The 15,975-nt window shown below is 48.7% G+C and overlaps 1 protein-coding gene across 7 annotated transcripts in view; it reads right to left on the minus strand.

Annotated features, from left to right (window-relative positions):
- The window catches only part of PLXNA4 (plexin A4), a 699,000-nt gene that overhangs the window by 150,665 nt on the left and 532,360 nt on the right, over positions 1 to 15,975 (minus strand). For all 7 annotated transcript variants that reach the window (XM_053255172.1, XM_053255171.1, XM_053255173.1 and 4 more), the window contains one exon: positions 14,277 to 14,477. In XM_053255172.1, the coding sequence (XP_053111147.1) occupies positions 14,277 to 14,477 (201 nt within the window). The remainder of the gene's footprint in view (positions 1 to 14,276; positions 14,478 to 15,975) is intronic.

Here is a 15,975-nt window from a genome sequence, read left to right on the forward strand (position 1 = left end):
GGGTAGGGTTGCCATGTCCCCCAGAATTTAGGGTAGCCCCCAGATTTTGGCTCCTCCACCAGGTTGCTAAATTCCACCTGGATTTACACGGATTTCAAATGCGCTGCACAGATTGCCGGGATTTTACTCTGGATCTGATCACATAGGAGAGCATAGAAGGCGGCGAAAGTATACAAATCTGTCAAATAAATAAATTGCAAATTACTCACCGCATACTTTGCATAATAGGCAAATTAGGCCACTCAGATTTGGGAACCTTGGATATGGCAACTCTATTGCTGGGGGATGATGGGAGTTGTAGCCCAACAAGAGCTGGAGAGTTTCAAGTTGGCCAACGCCTTAACCATGACAGATAATTGTCTTAACCAGACCTTATTCTTCTTTAACACGCTGTATGTAGCAGCTGGTGACAGATTTAAGGAAACTGTTTGTGGATTCTGCACTGACGAATTGTCTGGAAGATGCTGTTTAAATGCATGACTGGGAAGGCCTGCAGACTGGTATTATTGTCTATTGTTCTCCAGGAAGGCTTTTATTGTATTGTTTAATGATGGCATGTGCATTTTAGCAAGGCTTTTAGACTAGGGCAATAAAGCCAATTTATCTAGTTCTTGCTTAATGGTAGAGCCAGCCCTGCATGCAAATCACCAAAGTGCAGGTGTCGTTGTTAACAACCCATGAGAAGCAGTATCACCCACTTAGTTGATAAGTCAAAATTCCTGTTTATCAATTCACATCGATCCATTTGGAATAAATCTGCACATTACTAAAACAAGAGTTATAAAGGGAAAACCACTTCCCTTGTTTTTAGACAGCATATGTCTATGTTGTAGTCGAGGCCATTTAAGAAGAGGATGCCTCTTCTTAAAACAAAACAGGGATGCCTCTTCTAAGAAGAGGCCTCCTTCCTGCAGTTTCTGGCAAGCAAGCTAATGATTACCATTTTTTGTTATGTGATTAATTGAGCATGCCTTTTGAATTAATTAAAAAGCTGTTGAAACTGATTGCTCTAATTAATTGATTAAGTGTCGGGCAACGCAGCAGCTGCCAGAAGGGAGACAAGTTTATCAAGCCTCCTTACTCCAGAGGAGACAGTACACTGACAGTACACTATTGAAGGGCTTGCACAATGCACAAAGCTACTGTAGTGCATGAAGAGTGTGCAATTGTGCAAAATCAAGAGGACTCTCAGAATTGTACCCTTGCGCAAAACGTTCCCAGCAAAAATACGAGCTGTGCTGGAAGTTGCAACCTTGTTTCTCAAAGGCAAATGCTTAATCTGGATTGAATGCAACTAGCTAGTGCAACAGCCTCAGGTCAGTGAAGCCCCTTTGCACAAGCAGTTTGTTGGTCTGCGGGTCAGCCACAGACATCTGCCAGACTGGTGAACACGGAGTCTTCCCAGAGAGACCATCTAGGCAGCTGGATTAAGGCTCTCCTAAAGCCAGCCAAAGGATGTGCTCAAGCACGAGTCTAAGTCTACATTTGGGTCACACCTTGGGAGGAACATAGTGTTTTTTGGGGGGGGAACCCTATTGGTGTCTTCTGCTGCTTGTCCCAGAAAACGAGCAGTCAGGGAATGCGGGTTTTGTTCCTCTGACAGTTGTGTGTCCTGTTCTTGCTCCAGAAAATTGTGTGTAGAGTGGGGAATCCTGCACACGCTCCTGCTCTAGCAGGGAACCTGGGCTGTCCTCGTCCATGTGTTGGGTGGGCGTTAGATGTCCAAGGGCCTCAATTTGTGTCTCATCGCCTTCCTCCTCAGAGCCTAAGGAGTGTCTGTCCCTGGGCATCCACAACCTGCCCAAGCGCAGGTACACTGCACTCTCGGCCTTCCCAGGTAGCTGCAGTGGCAGCAGCTTCATGCATGTGCTCTACGGGCAGGGGAGGCCCGCGTAACTGGCTTGCCATCCCTGGGCAACTTGCTTCTGCAACTTCTGTGGCCCAAGCCTGTAACACTGACATAGTTGCATGCTACGCCATGGCCATGGCTACCGCGCAACTACCTGGACGGGCAGAGCTGGTGGTGGCTGACAAGGCAGTAGCCAGCATAGCTCCCTGTGCAAGGCCCCTGCTGCTTCTTGGCATTCTGGTCGGGCCTTCTGGCTTGCCCTTTGCTTCTGCTGTGGGATGGGGTGTCCACTCCCAGCTGTGCTCCTGGGCATCATGTCCCTCTGATTCAGGAGGACTGGTTCTAGCTGGTCACAGCATGGCATGGTCCTTAGCTCCAGTCTCATATTTTGTTGTGGGTGGTCAGCTCCTTGGATTTCTACTTCAAACACTTGTCTTCCTTTGCACTGTGCATTGGAAGCCCCATCTGCCTAGAGATCTGGTAGTCTCTTTCCTGAACAGGAGGACTGGTTCTAGCTGGTCGCAGTATGGCATGGTCCTTAGACTTGCTTTGTAGATCAGTTAGAAGGATTATTCCTTGCTTACCAGGACCCAACATTCATTGTAATTCTTGATACCTATTTCCTCAAGTAAACCAACAAAAGACATCCTTGTGTCTCCTCACATATCCACTGGCCACCTCCCACCCTCATTTTGATAGGCCAAGTGTGCATTGGCACATCAGAGGGATCCCTTGGACTTTAGTTCAACAGTACATAAATACCTTGGTGTACTGGTCTGGGACATTTGTACACTGGTACGTTGGTGAAGTCTCTCAAACCAAAAGGCCCTACCGTGCATAACACAAGCAAGGTGGAATACAGGTGGGGCACAGGTGTGGACGGAAACCTCCCACATGAAAATAAAGCCTTGCATAAGGCCTTATTCTTATGATGGAAGGAAGCAGGGCCTGAGGGCCATAGAGATGTGTGTGGTCAGAAATGTATTCAATTATTTGAGTTATTAGGGCTTAATGTGTTTGTGCACAAAGTGTGGCAGTGATGAATTGCTGGGGACATCGCCTGCTGTCTCCTTCTTGTCTTCCTATCCACTTTTTGCAGGGTAAAAAACACGCAGGGGAAAGTGGGCTTTCTCCAATGTGGTTCTGCCTCTTTAAATGCATGAACTCTAGGGACGTGACATCCCTGTTGCCAAGCAGCAACAGGAGCAGTAAAGAGACAGCAGAGGGCGGAGTATCAGCTCCAAGAAGCAACCAGCGAAAAACGCGGCCGCTTGAGAACCAACGCATTTCTGGGCTGCTCTTAGCTGACCTCTCTATGGTTGTGGGAAGAGCTTACACACAAAACCCAGGTTACAGTGGCAGCAGAATTCGGACACAGGTTTCAGCAGTGAAACTCACTACAAACTGAGGATTCAAATTCAGGTTTGGAAGAGAAAATGGAGCTGTGGTTGTGTGTGCACACATTCGGACAATCACAAATTCCAACCTCGGCTATGTTTACCTCTGGTTTGGCATTATGTCCGAACAGGTCCTATGTTTTACAAGCAGGCCATGCAATTCTGGAATGAACAGAGGAAGCTGCCTTATACCAAATAAGACCATTGGTACATCTACTTCAGTATTGTCCACACTGACTGGCAGCAACTCTCCAAGGTTTCAGACAGGAATCTCTCCCAGCTATACCTGGAGATGCCAGAGAGTAAACCGGGACTCTTCTGCATGCAGGCAGAAGTATGAGCTCTGGCCCCATCCCCTAGAGGATTATCTTATAGTGCTCACATGTAGTCACCCATCCAAATGTAAACCAAGATGGACCCTGCTTAGCAAATGGGGCAATTCATGCTTTCTACCACAGGACCAGCTCTCCTCCACAATCCATGAAGTTCTCGATAGACAACCCTCACCAAAATATTCCCAGACTTTTGCCCTTAACCCCTGCAGCTTCCAAGAATATTTCCTGCACTGAGCTGGGGGCCGGACTGGAGGACCTCTAAAGGTCCCTTCCAACGCTAACATTCTATGTTTCTGTGGTCTTTCAGGGTGTCTCCTGCCTTCGTGTCTGCAGTCCCAATCTTGCCCTGCAGCCCATTCCCTGCCGTAAGACCCACCTGGATTTTGGTTCAGGCTGGCAGTGGGGAGCTCCCAGGATGAAGGCGCTCAGGAACCTATTTAGTAACACTTCCCCACCTGGCAGGAGTAATTAGCTCACACTCCATATCGCGCTTTGAAGGGGAGGAGGTGGTAGGTAATACGTATCATTATCACGCCAGGGAACTGATTGCAGCCACTGCAGGCACACTTAACCACGGGATGGTCTACCCCTCTCCATATCTGAATGAAGGGAATGCTTCTGTTTTCCTTTCAAGGGCAGGAACTGCGACTAGTAATACTATCCCTTGGACAGAAATGGGGGGGGGGATAAGCAATTGGGACACTCCAGTAAGATAGTGGATGCTTTTCTCCCAGGTATTATCATCACAAAATTACCGTTGTCTCAGCAGAAAACCTGTGCTCTGCAAAAAGTCCCACAAGGGTTTTATAACCCATGGGGGCGGGGGTGAGGCGGGAATGCACAAAAGTGTCCAAATACTACTTAATCAGTAACAACAAAAATCAACTTTAAGCTACTCTGCTCCTCCAGACCTCTGCTCATATTCCAGGAAATTCTACAGCATTCATTCATTCTTTTTAAAGCCACAATATACCAATCAAAGTTGTGATGGTTAACATTCTATTATTCTCATATCAATGCCAAATGCTGAATTGAAAAAAACAAACCACAATACTTGTCAGCTACCTTGGAAGCTTCTGCTGAAAGGCGGGATGGAATAAAATAAAATAATTAAAAGGAGTTGAGGGAGGAGTTTCCTCCTTCAACTCTGTTTCCATGGGGCTGAAACGGCAGTGCCAGTGTTTGGATGTAACGCTGGCGCTGCAAAACCAGAGTTGAAGCCACCAACACTCCACTCTCACCTGAAGGTTTGGAGTGGAGTTTGCAGAGGGAAACCATGGGTCCCTTCTCGCCTTCAACTCCAGTTTCCTGAATTCGGATGCGAGTCCCAGGAAACCGGAGGTGAAGGGACCTCTGGATTCCCGATATGTCTGAATTTGGCCATAGTTACTGCCTGCTCAGGCTTGGTTTCATCTTGCTTCATTCTGAAAGCCGCTGCAATGCAGTGCTAACATGTTGGACTGCAACTGGGAAGTGTTGGGTTCAAATTTCCACTCAATCATCTGAAAAGCTCACAGGTCGACCCTGGGCCAGTCACTATCCCTCAGTTTCATCTACCTCAGAGGGTTGGAATAAGAATGAACAGCAGGGGAGAATCCTGTACACCAGGGCTGGGCAGACTTAAGCTTCCAAAAGCGACCTTCTTTTTGCCTTGGGAACCTTGGAAGCTACCAGCACAAAACCGTGGCTTGAGGAGGTGGAGCCAGTCACAAAATGGCAGCTTGTACCAAAATGTGCACTGACCAGAAAAGATATCACAACATCAAAAGTACTGAATTCCAGGATAATTTTGTGAAGGATGGGAGGGAAGTTGCTTTGTGGGGGAAGAAAAAGCAACTCAGAGCAATTGACCAGAGAGAGAGAGAGAGAGAGAGAGAGAGAGAGAGAGAGAGAGAGAGAGAGAGAGAGAGAGATTAAAAAGGGCATGGCCATGCCCCCAATCAGTCAGCCAATCAAATTTGCAATATGGGCTGAAAGGAAAGGGAGGGGAGGGGCAGGAAAAGAAAGCTCAGAGATCCGGAGAGCTATATCAGATAAGCTGGGGAGTTACCTGATGCCCAGTCCTGGTATACACCACCCTAAGCTCATGGAGGAAATATGGGATAGAGATCTTCCTTCCTTCCTTCCTTCCTTCTCTCCCTCTTCCCTCTCTTTCTTATATTTGTACACTACCCCAAGCTTTCGTCTCTGAGCACTTACATCAACATAAAACAAATTAAAACAGGAATTAAAACCTTTAAACAATTTAAAACCACAAATCCAGCTAAAAGCTTGGGTGAATAAGTGCGTCTTTAGAGTCTTTTTAAAAGTTGTCAGTGATGGGGAGGTTCTTATTTCAGCAGGGAGCGCATTCCAGAGTCTTGAGGTGGCAACATAGAAGGTAAACCATGGATACTCTTATTCTTAACACTACCCTGCATTTCTATCAATAAGATAGAATTTGATAGATGCGATTTTATTAGGCGGCTGTCAAAAAACCGACAACAAAATGTATCAGACCCATGGATCCGTCATAAAATTAGCATAAGACACAAGCATGAAAAGCACAAGGAGGAAGAGCTGCAAAAGTAGCAGCAGACAGATAGCAAGCAAGCGGGAGAGCAATGAGGTTCATATTTCTGATGCCTTTTGCAATAAAAAACAAGACTTTGCCCTCTGCTGGCACATCAACTGGTGTGACACTGGAGAGAGTTCCTCCTAATAATGGCTGGAAACGCTCCCTCCCATGGAGCAAGGCCTCTGGTGCTGGCTTGAGCGATTGGACAGGCTCATATTGATAGTGACCCGAGGGATGGAGCAGGCTCAAATATTACCATTACCGTTGTGGATATTTGTGTGCAGCACAAGTTCTCAAAAGCGGTTGGTGTAGAAAAAGCTAGAAGGTGCTTCCCAGAAGGGCTCACCAGCAAACAGCAATCAGAAAAGAGATACTGTGCTGGGATAAAAGGGAACAATTGCTCTCTCCCAGCTAAAAATCAGAGTGCCGGCACTTTAAAAGGTGCCTCTTTGCTCCGTTAGCAGGGGCAGTACTGCTGCTCTGATAGAAGCGTTCTCCAACTTGCCCCCCAGATGTTGTTGAACCACAACTCTCATCAGCCCCAGACACAGGTCCTTGACCCAAGTTTGAGAACCCCCTGGCCTAAGTACTTCTCTACGCATTACCCTAATTGAACGGCGTGCTACGTAGAGTTCTCTTGGCCCCCTTCTGGTTTTAACTTCTAGGTTGTTACAAGGCACAATAAAAAAGGTGCATAAAAGCATCTTTAATTTTTCAAGCCGTAAATTTCAGTGAAATGCCGAAAACAGGTGCTCACAGCCCACTAAGCCAGAATGGAGTCTGGGAGCAAAGCAGGGTGGAAGGGGATGCTGGGGCCGGCGGGGTGGGGTGGGGGGCTGTTTGTAACAGATCGTAAAACTGGCAAAATGCCCGTAATCAGAAACATGGTGTTTAATACCACAGAAAATGGACTGTGTGGTTTTAATGGCTGCAGCCTGAGACAGAGCAGGAGAGGGAGGACAGAGGCGGCAATCCAGGAGGTCTGCTCTTCTGATTCATGGCAGCAGCCTCAACAGCCGTCATAAATGACTCTAAAGAATCCCAAAGGGAATGTGGCAGGTCCGCTGCTGGGGGATCTGAGAAACATCACGAGTGAACCAGAAAGCAATATAGCAGGAGCGGCCAGTTTGAGGTTCTCCAGCTGTTGTTGGACTACAACTCCCATCATATACAGCAGCAGTGCAGCTAGAGATGACATAGGAAGCGGCCATCTCCTGAGTCAGACCCTTGGTCTATCTAGCTCAGTATTGTCTTCACAGACTGGCAGAGGCTTCTCCAAGGCTGCAGGCAGGAGTCTCTCTCAGCCCTATCTTGGAGATGCTGCCTGGGAGGGAACTTGGAACCTAGATGCTCTTCCCAGAGCGGCTCCATCCCCTGAGGGGAATATCTTCCAGTGCTCACACTTCTAGTCTCCCGTTCATATGCAACCAGGGCGGACCCTGCTTAGCTAAGGGGACAAGGCGTGCATGCTTGCTACCAGTTGTTGTTATAGGCACATAGGCACATAGGAAGATGCCTTCTACTGAGTCAAACCATTGGTCCGTCTAGCTTGGTATTGTCTACACTGACTAGCAGTGTCTCTCCAAGGTTTCAGGCAGGCGTCTCTCCCAGCCCTACCTGGAGAATATGCCACATACTCTGTGCAGTGCTAAGCTTTGGTTAGTGCCAGGGAGGCTCCTTTGAAGGAAATTGAGCTCTTATAAGCCCCTTGAACATCTTGAAAGCTGGGCATGGAGTGCTGGGGGGTGTAGCGCTTCCTAGCACTGTCCACACAGAGCTCTTAGAAGAGGGATTTGTCTCCCTCAGGACAGAAGAACATAAGAACAACCCTACTGGATCAGGCCCATCTAGACCAGCATCTTGTTTCACACAGTAGCCCACCAGATGCCTCTGAGAAGCCCACAGGCAAGAGGTGAGGGCATGCCCCCTCTCCTGCTGTTACTCCCCTGCAGCTGGTATTGAGAGGCATCCTGCCTCTGAGGCTGGAGGTGGCTCCTAGCCACCAGACTAGCAGCTATTGATAGACCTGCCCTCTTAAAGGGCTCTTCCAGCAGTGAAAGAACTGTAGTGCCATGAAGTTGGGTTTTTTTTTTTTTTTGCCAAAATGGCCCCCGCTTGAATAATAGTGAAGATCACTCGTCTGTATGTGGCTCAGAATTAGGCCGACACTGTGATGAATTGGTGGGTGAGAGCTGGTGGTCTAGTTTTGTATCCAAGGCTGTGCTTCTGAATGGGAAGGAATTTGAGGCAAGTCGGTAGCAACATTTGGCGGAACAATCCATGGCTGACATCCTCATGAAGCGCTTGCAGAACGTTGTGTTAAGACATGGCTGTTGCACCAGCTGCTTGTGCTAAGTTTAGAGCCTTGCAGGTGCACTACTGCAATACTCATGCATCAGTTCTGCAGCCCGTGGCATGCCTTCGATGTTTCAAAGGGGAGTCTTGTGCAAGAACTCAAGAGCACAACCGCGCAATTCTACAGAACCTTGTTTTTTCATGCAGCCATGTGATCTTCCTGTGTTAGCGCAACATTGTTCATCGCATGCATGCTTCCTTAGGAAGCCAAGCTTTGTTCGCTTCTAAAGCACCGAGCCTCATTTTGGACTTTGCACAGCCTGCCTGGCAGCATGTAGCCAACAGGCTGAAGTTACACAGGAATGCGCACACTAACGTAACTTGTGTAAATCAAAACAGGTGGCTATGTGTAACAACGACAACATGTGCTGATTCTACATGAGGAACAAACACTGTGACATGTGCTGGGAAACTGTGGGCTGTGGTAGGTTGGTAAGTGCACCTAACACAATTTATACACATGTAAGGTGATCCGACATTATGATCACATCACATGTTGCTGTTCTGATACCATGGAGCAAAAAGGATGATATGATGGCCACATTTGCATGTAACAGGGGTCCGGAGTTACCGTTTCCTTACTGTTACATCCAAACATATGCAACTCTGGTCCCGTCCGTTGCACAACCTCTTGTGCTACAGAGACTCCATCCTCGGTTTGTAGTGAGTTTTGCTGCTCAAAACCGAGTGTCCATGGAGCCTCAGTTCCATCCAGATGCAGCACTGGCGGCTGCATTAGGCAGGACTGGGCTTGAAGGAGAAAGCTCCTCCCTCCCTGATTGGCTGTGTGAGCTGTCCTTCAAGCAAGAAGGAAGCCCGCACAGCCGGTTCCCCCTCCTCTCTGCTGCATCTTGCTGTATCGGTATCTTGCAGACTACAGAGAGGATGCTCTCCCTGTCGTCCAAATGCAGACAGGAAGTGTGTGTGTGTGTGTGTGTGTGTGTGTGTGTGTAGTGGGACCCACGGTTCCACGTGACGTGCAAATACGGCTGATGTGATGACCCATGACACAATGATGCCTCTGCACTGTAATAATAATAATAATAATAATAATAATAATAATAATAATAATAATTATTATTATTATTATTATTATAGGCCTAACATTACCAGGACTGGAGACTCTACTGCAGTGTTCTTCACTGTAAGGCCCGAGGGTCAGTGGCAACCCCCATCAACCCTAAATGTGACCCTTCAGTTGCTTGTTGGGCCTGTGTGAAGCTTTGGCTCTGACTCTGCACAGCCTCCCAAAGCTGCAGCCCCCGTGCGGCTGTTTCTAAAATGAGTGCCAGCAAGGTGGGGGGATGGCGGGGAGGGGGTGAGCAGGTAAGGAGCCCCTTGCCTTGTTTTTAAAGGCAACCCTAGCCCCTGCCCCACAAGGGACAGCCCCAGTGCACATCCCTACTGTTGTACGGAGTCTCTTAAACTGCTGGCGCTGAGGGAGACGTAAGACAGAGAAGTGATGAGAGCACCAAACTCAGCCAAAATAACCAAGAGAGGAGGTGAACTTCCAACAGGTTCCAGGGTAAGCTTTTATTAATAGAATATAATAGCCCAATGGGCTTACCCTGGCACCTTCATCGGGGCAACGCATTTAATTATTTGCTACATTTATACCCTGCTCTTCCTCCAAGGAGCCCAGAGTGGTGTACATGGATATGTTTATCCTCACAACAACCCAGTGAGGTGGGTTAGGCTGAGAGATATGTGACTGGCCCAGAGTCACCCAGTGAATTTCATGGCTGAATGGGGGTTTGAACTCGGGTCTCCCTGGTCCTACTCCAACACTCTAACCACTACACCACGCTGTCACTTCCTCTTGTTTTTTTGAGCACCTCCTCTTGTTTTTCTGAGCTGAGTGTGCGCCATCGCCCAACTCTGGCCAAAGAGGGAACTGCAGGGTCGTCCCCCAAGAAAGCCTCCTTGCACCAATTGGGATGAGTAGATCTCATGGTATCCCTTGACTGCTACACAGGCTCATTTGCTGGCCTCAGTATCTGGGAGGCTTTGCTAGATGATCCCATCTCTTCCTTGCCTCTTCTCTGCCCCTGCTTCCCTCGCCCTGCTCTGTGATCAACAGCAGGCAGATCTGATGAAAACAAATAGCTTTTTAAAAGCTGCAAAGCGGCTTTTGTTTTTCCTAAAGAAAAAGTGGGGGTGGGGGAGAAAACAACACGCACATGCTTGAGTAATTTTGGCTCAGCCCTAGAATGGGCTCTTTTCCCCTGCCTGTACGGCCTCTGCAATCCTTGCTTTGCAACAACCAGTCTTGGTCCAATGAACCACAAATATCGCTTTATCTTTCTCTCTCTCGTCCCTCAAATTGTTCAGGAATTAGAACAGAAATGCCCCACTGATGCCTGCGGTGGATGAAGCCGATAACAGGAAATAATGGTGCAAGAATCCAATCTGTGCGGCTTCTCCGGGAATGATTTCCTTCGCTTTCCTCTTGTTCTCCCCCCCCCCCGCCCCACCAACCGCCTTTTGCATTAGTATTCATTGTGAGGAAGGCCTGATGTGAGGTGCCCCGGCTTCCTGCCTGTCTGAAGAGCTGCTTGGCTTTAGAAAGCTCTGCTCAGGAGGGGAAAGAAGTTTGCAAATTAAATTAAAACCTTTCGGCCGAGTTCTCCTGGAGGAAAAAGTGCTGCTGAATCAGACTGAGGGAGGGGAGGCCAAAGAGCCAGATCCAGGTTTTAAGGGAGGAGGATTTGAAAGGGAGAGCATCTACACGTGTTGCAAATGTCGTCTCCATGGAGGGCTGGATCGGCGGCTTGGAAGCTCTTGATGCCTTTGAAGCTGCTGGCATGCCCCTGAGGCATGCGGAGGGAGGCCAGACCCAGTCACCGCCACTGAGGGGTGAAAGCAGAGGCAGGGGAGCCCCATGTCCTTACTGATGGGCATTGAGAAGTGGAGTATGGGTGAGGCCTGCACCGCTCCTCACCAGCCAGCAGGTGGTGAATGAGGGCATCTGGGTGAGCACTGGGCAGCAACTCCCCCAGGGAACTTTGGGAGAGTACCACACAGCTACTCTCTGGCCAGCAGATAGTACCGGATGGAATTCTTATGGATAGTGTCCAGCTTGTAAAGGAGGTTGTTGCCACTTGTAGCAGTGGGGGAGTGGGCGACAAAATGGTAAATGCGGTTCAATCTTAGCAAGTGTAAAGTGATGCACATTGGGACAAAAAACCCCAACTTCAAGTATATGCTGATGGGATCTGAGCTGTCGGTGACGGACCAGGAGAGGGATCTTGGGGTTGTGGTTGACAGCTCGTTGAAAGTGTCGACTCAAAGTGTGGCAGCTATGAAAAAGGCAAATTGAATGCTAGGGATCATTAGGAAGGGGATTGAAAATAAAACGGCTAATATTATAATGCCCTTATACAAAACTATGGTGCGACCACACTTGGAGTACTGCGTACAATTCTGGTCACCACATCTTAAAAAGGACATTGTTGAACTGGAGAAGGTACAGAAGAGGGCAACCAAGATGATCAGGGGCCTAGAGCACCTTTCTTATGAGGCAAGACTACAACACCTGGGGCTTTTTAGTTTAGAAAAAAGACGACTGCGGGGAGACATGATAGAGGTCTATAAAATCATGCATGGTGTGGAGAAAGTGGAGAGAGAGAGATTCTTTTCCCTCTCACACAACACTAGAACCAGGGGTCACTCCATGAAATTGATTGCCAGGAGGTCTAGGACCAACAAACGGAAGTACTTTTTCACACAACGCGTGATCCACTTGTGGAACTCTCTGCCACAGGATGTGGTGATGGCCAACAACCTGGATGGCTTTAAGAGGGGTTTGGATGACTTCATGGAGGAGAGGTCTATCAATGGCTACTAGGCAGAGGGCTGTGGGCCACCTCCAGCCTCAAGGGTGTGCCTCTGAGTACCTGTTGCAGAGGAGTCACAGCAGGAGAGAGGGCATGCCCTCAACTCCTGCCTGTGGCTTCCAGTGGCATCTGGTGGGCCACTGTGCGAAACAGGATGCTGGACTAGATGGGCCTTGAGCCTGATCCAGCAGGGCTGTTCTTATGTTCTTATGGGGTGGTGAGCAGAGCCCCTCTTGGGGGCAGCTGAGTATCTGCTGCCATATTTCTTTCCCATCATGCCCAAGATGAAGTAAGGTGTACCTAAGAACATAAGAAAAGTCCTGCTGGATCAGGCCAAGGGCCCATCTAGTCCGATGTCCTGCTTCACAATGTGGCCCACCAGGTGCATCTAGGGAGCTCATAAGTGGGACCAGGGGGCAGGGGAGACCAAGCCCCCCCCCCACTGATGTTCCCTAGCTCCAGGTGTTCGGGGGCATGCCCCCTCTGATCCTGATGGAAATGTACAGCTATCCAGCCATTGTTAACTAAGCCATTGTTAGCCCTATCCCCCCATGGATATGTCAACTCCCCTTCTAAAATCCATTTAGATTGGTGGCCATCACCACATCCAGTGGCAGCAAATTCCATAGTTTACACATTGTGTAAAGTAGTACTTCCTGTTGTCTGTCCTGAATCATGCCCCAAATGTATGTTAGTGTCACTCCAGGGCATGATGGGAAAGAAACATGATGGCTGCCAACCAGCAGCTCTCCAGAGGGATTCTGCTACCACCACCACAGGTGGAGGCAAAGTTTTTTTTTTAAGGACAGCAATTTAAAAGGACCACTAACTATACTTGTCTGATCCAGCAAGGCTGTTCTTATGTCTTGAAAAAGGAAGTTAAAAAGAGCCAGCAACTCTACTGCCAAAACCTCTGGAAAGGTTCACCATCTCCCTCTGTGTTCTGTGGTGGTTTTTTTGGCGGGGGGGAGGTTTGCATATCTGTTTAAATAGGCAAGACTTAGTCACAGATCTGTGTGTCTGTTTCCTGTATCCCCTGGGTATTATTTTGCCATGGGAACCAAGGTGTGAACTGTGGAACATGTTACTGAAATCTTTTTTAAAATGCTGCATTCTCACTTGTCTCTTCCAAAGATGCTCCCCTAGCAAAGAGCTAGCTGAGTGAAAAGGTGCTGGGTCCAAAGAGCTAGTGTAGTGAAAAGGTGCTGGGGCCAAAGAGCTAGTTAAGTGAAAAGGTGCTGGGGCCAAAGAGCTAGTGGAGTGAAAAGGTGCTGGGGCCAAAGAGCTAGTGGAGTGAAAAGGTGCTGGGGCCAAAGAGCTAGTGGAGTGAAAAGGTGCTGGGGCCAAAGAGCTAGTGGAGTGAAAAGGTGCTGGGGCCAAAGCGCTAGTGGAGTGAAAAGGTGCTGGGGCCAAAGAGCTAGTGGAGTGAAAAGGTGCTGGGGCCAAAGAGCTAGTGGAGTGAAAAGGTGCTGGGGCCAAAGAGCTAGTGGAGTGAAAAGGTGCTGGGGCCAAAGAGCTAGTGGAGTGAAAAGGTGCTGGGGCCAAAGCGCTAGTGGAGTGAAAAGGTGCTGGGGCCAAAGAGCTAGTGGAGTGAAAAGGTGCTGGGGCCAAAGAGCTAGTGGAGTGAAAAGGTGCTGGGGCCAAAGAGCTAGTGGAGTTAAAAGGTGCTGGGGCCAAAGAGCTAGTGGAGTGAAAAGGTGCTGGGGCCAAAGCGCTAGTGGAGTGAAAAGGTGCTGGGGCCAAAGAGCTAGTGGAGTGAAAAGGTGCTGGGGCCAAAGAGCTAGTGGAGTGAAAAGGTGCTGGGGCCAAAGAGCTAGTGGAGTGAAAAGGTGCTGGGGCTTCGGCTTAGTACAAGTTGCATCCTGCACCCATTGGAATCATGTGGTCTGCCCTGCCCCCGTTCCTCCTCCCCCCCCCCTGAGGCCCACTGCAAAGGGGCTTACTCACGGAAGTGTTCTGGCACTGAACGCTGGAGCTGTTAAACCGCAAGGCGGGCACCCTCTCTTCCTTGCCCCGGATCTCGAGGATGCACTCATACCCCCGCTGTCCCGACTGGGGCTGGGGCAGGTTCTTGGCTTTCAGCGTGATCGGCCTGATGACGTCCACGGGCACCAGGATCCTGTTGACCTGCAACAGCTGGGGGCAGTCCTGCAGAAGGGATGGAAGGGTTTAGCGGGGTGGGGAGAGGAAGAAACCATCCCATACTGTTAATAAAGGCCTAGGCTTCAGGGGGATTGCATGTTCACCAAGCAGTTTATATAGAAAAAAGAAGAAGAAGGTGGTTCCCTGGCCCCAAAGGGCTCACTGTCGAAAAAGAAACACAAGGTAGACACCAGCAGCAGCCACTGGAAGGATGCTGTGCTTGGTTTGGATACGGCCAGTTACTCTCCCCCAGCTTAATATAAAGAGAAGCACCACTTTGAAAAGTGCTGCTTTGTCCAGTCAGCAGAGCAAAGAGTTCCTTCTTCCTCAGAAGGATGAGTTCTGTGTAACTCCAAACCTTGTTCCCAACACTTTCAAGGGATTTTACAAGTCTCAGAAGAAGGCCTCAAAAAGATTATAAAGAGTTGCACGGTTGCACGGTTTGGTCTAAATCCGAACCAAATTCGGACCAAACTGCGGTTCCTCAAACTGGTTCAGTTGAACCCACTGGCTGGGCTGGTCAGGTCGCCAAACTGACTCAAAGTGGTTCAAAGCAGTTCATGATTGAACTGCTTGATGAGGGATAACAAACTGGAGTTGAATCCAAATAAGACAAAGGTACTGACTGTGGGAGGTCGGGACCCGTGGAATGGTTTAGATTTGTCTGTTATGGATGGGATTACACACCCCTTGAAAGATCAGTAGCTTGGGAGTGCTCCAAGATCCAAAACCCTCTCTGGTTTCTCAGGTTGAGGCAGTGGCCAGGAGCGCTTTTTATCAGCTTCAGCTAATATGTCTGCTACACCTTCCTTCCTTCAAACACAGAAGTCTCAGTGAAAGTCTGCATGCAAATCTTGGATCTTGCCCTAGATTGGGCATTCCCAGAAAGCAATGTTCAGAATCTTTGAGAAATGCTCCCTTCTGAACAAGGAGAACTGCAATTTAATTTGGTCTTGCACCATTCTCCAGTCAAGGGAATCCCCACCACAATCTACAAAAAGCAGATATATATATTTGAGTGAGCGGCATATTCTGCAGGGGTTGTCTGGGTGCTTGCTTCTGCAGGCTGGTGGGTAGGAAATAAGTGACGAAAAGCACAGGGAAGGAAAAGTGGAAAGATTGTTAATGCCTTGGGAGAGATGGGGAATCTCCCTCCTCGTCTTGGCAGATGTGCCATATGGCCATCAACAGTTTAGCAAGACAAAAAAATGGACGCGTTGAGGGAAAGCTGCAGTTACCCTGACTAGGAATGGCATTACAGAGGCAGTCAATCATGCTATCACTTAGGTGAGCTGGATGCCAACCAGCTTGGGGGGTGTGGGAAAGGGGGCTGGTGTGCCAGGAGCCTGGGGTCCCTCCCCAACATTTTTCACCTCAAATGTGTAGACTGATAGAGGAAAGAAACATTATGGGAGAAAGAAATTCTTCCCAGGAATATGCATGTATTTAGATGGGGATGGGCACACTTGGCCCTCCAGCTGTTGTTGAGCTACATCTCCCATCT

Source organism: Hemicordylus capensis, chromosome 5 (assembly GCF_027244095.1).
Source record: "Hemicordylus capensis ecotype Gifberg chromosome 5, rHemCap1.1.pri, whole genome shotgun sequence".
NCBI classification, from domain to species: domain Eukaryota; kingdom Metazoa; phylum Chordata; class Lepidosauria; order Squamata; family Cordylidae; genus Hemicordylus; species Hemicordylus capensis.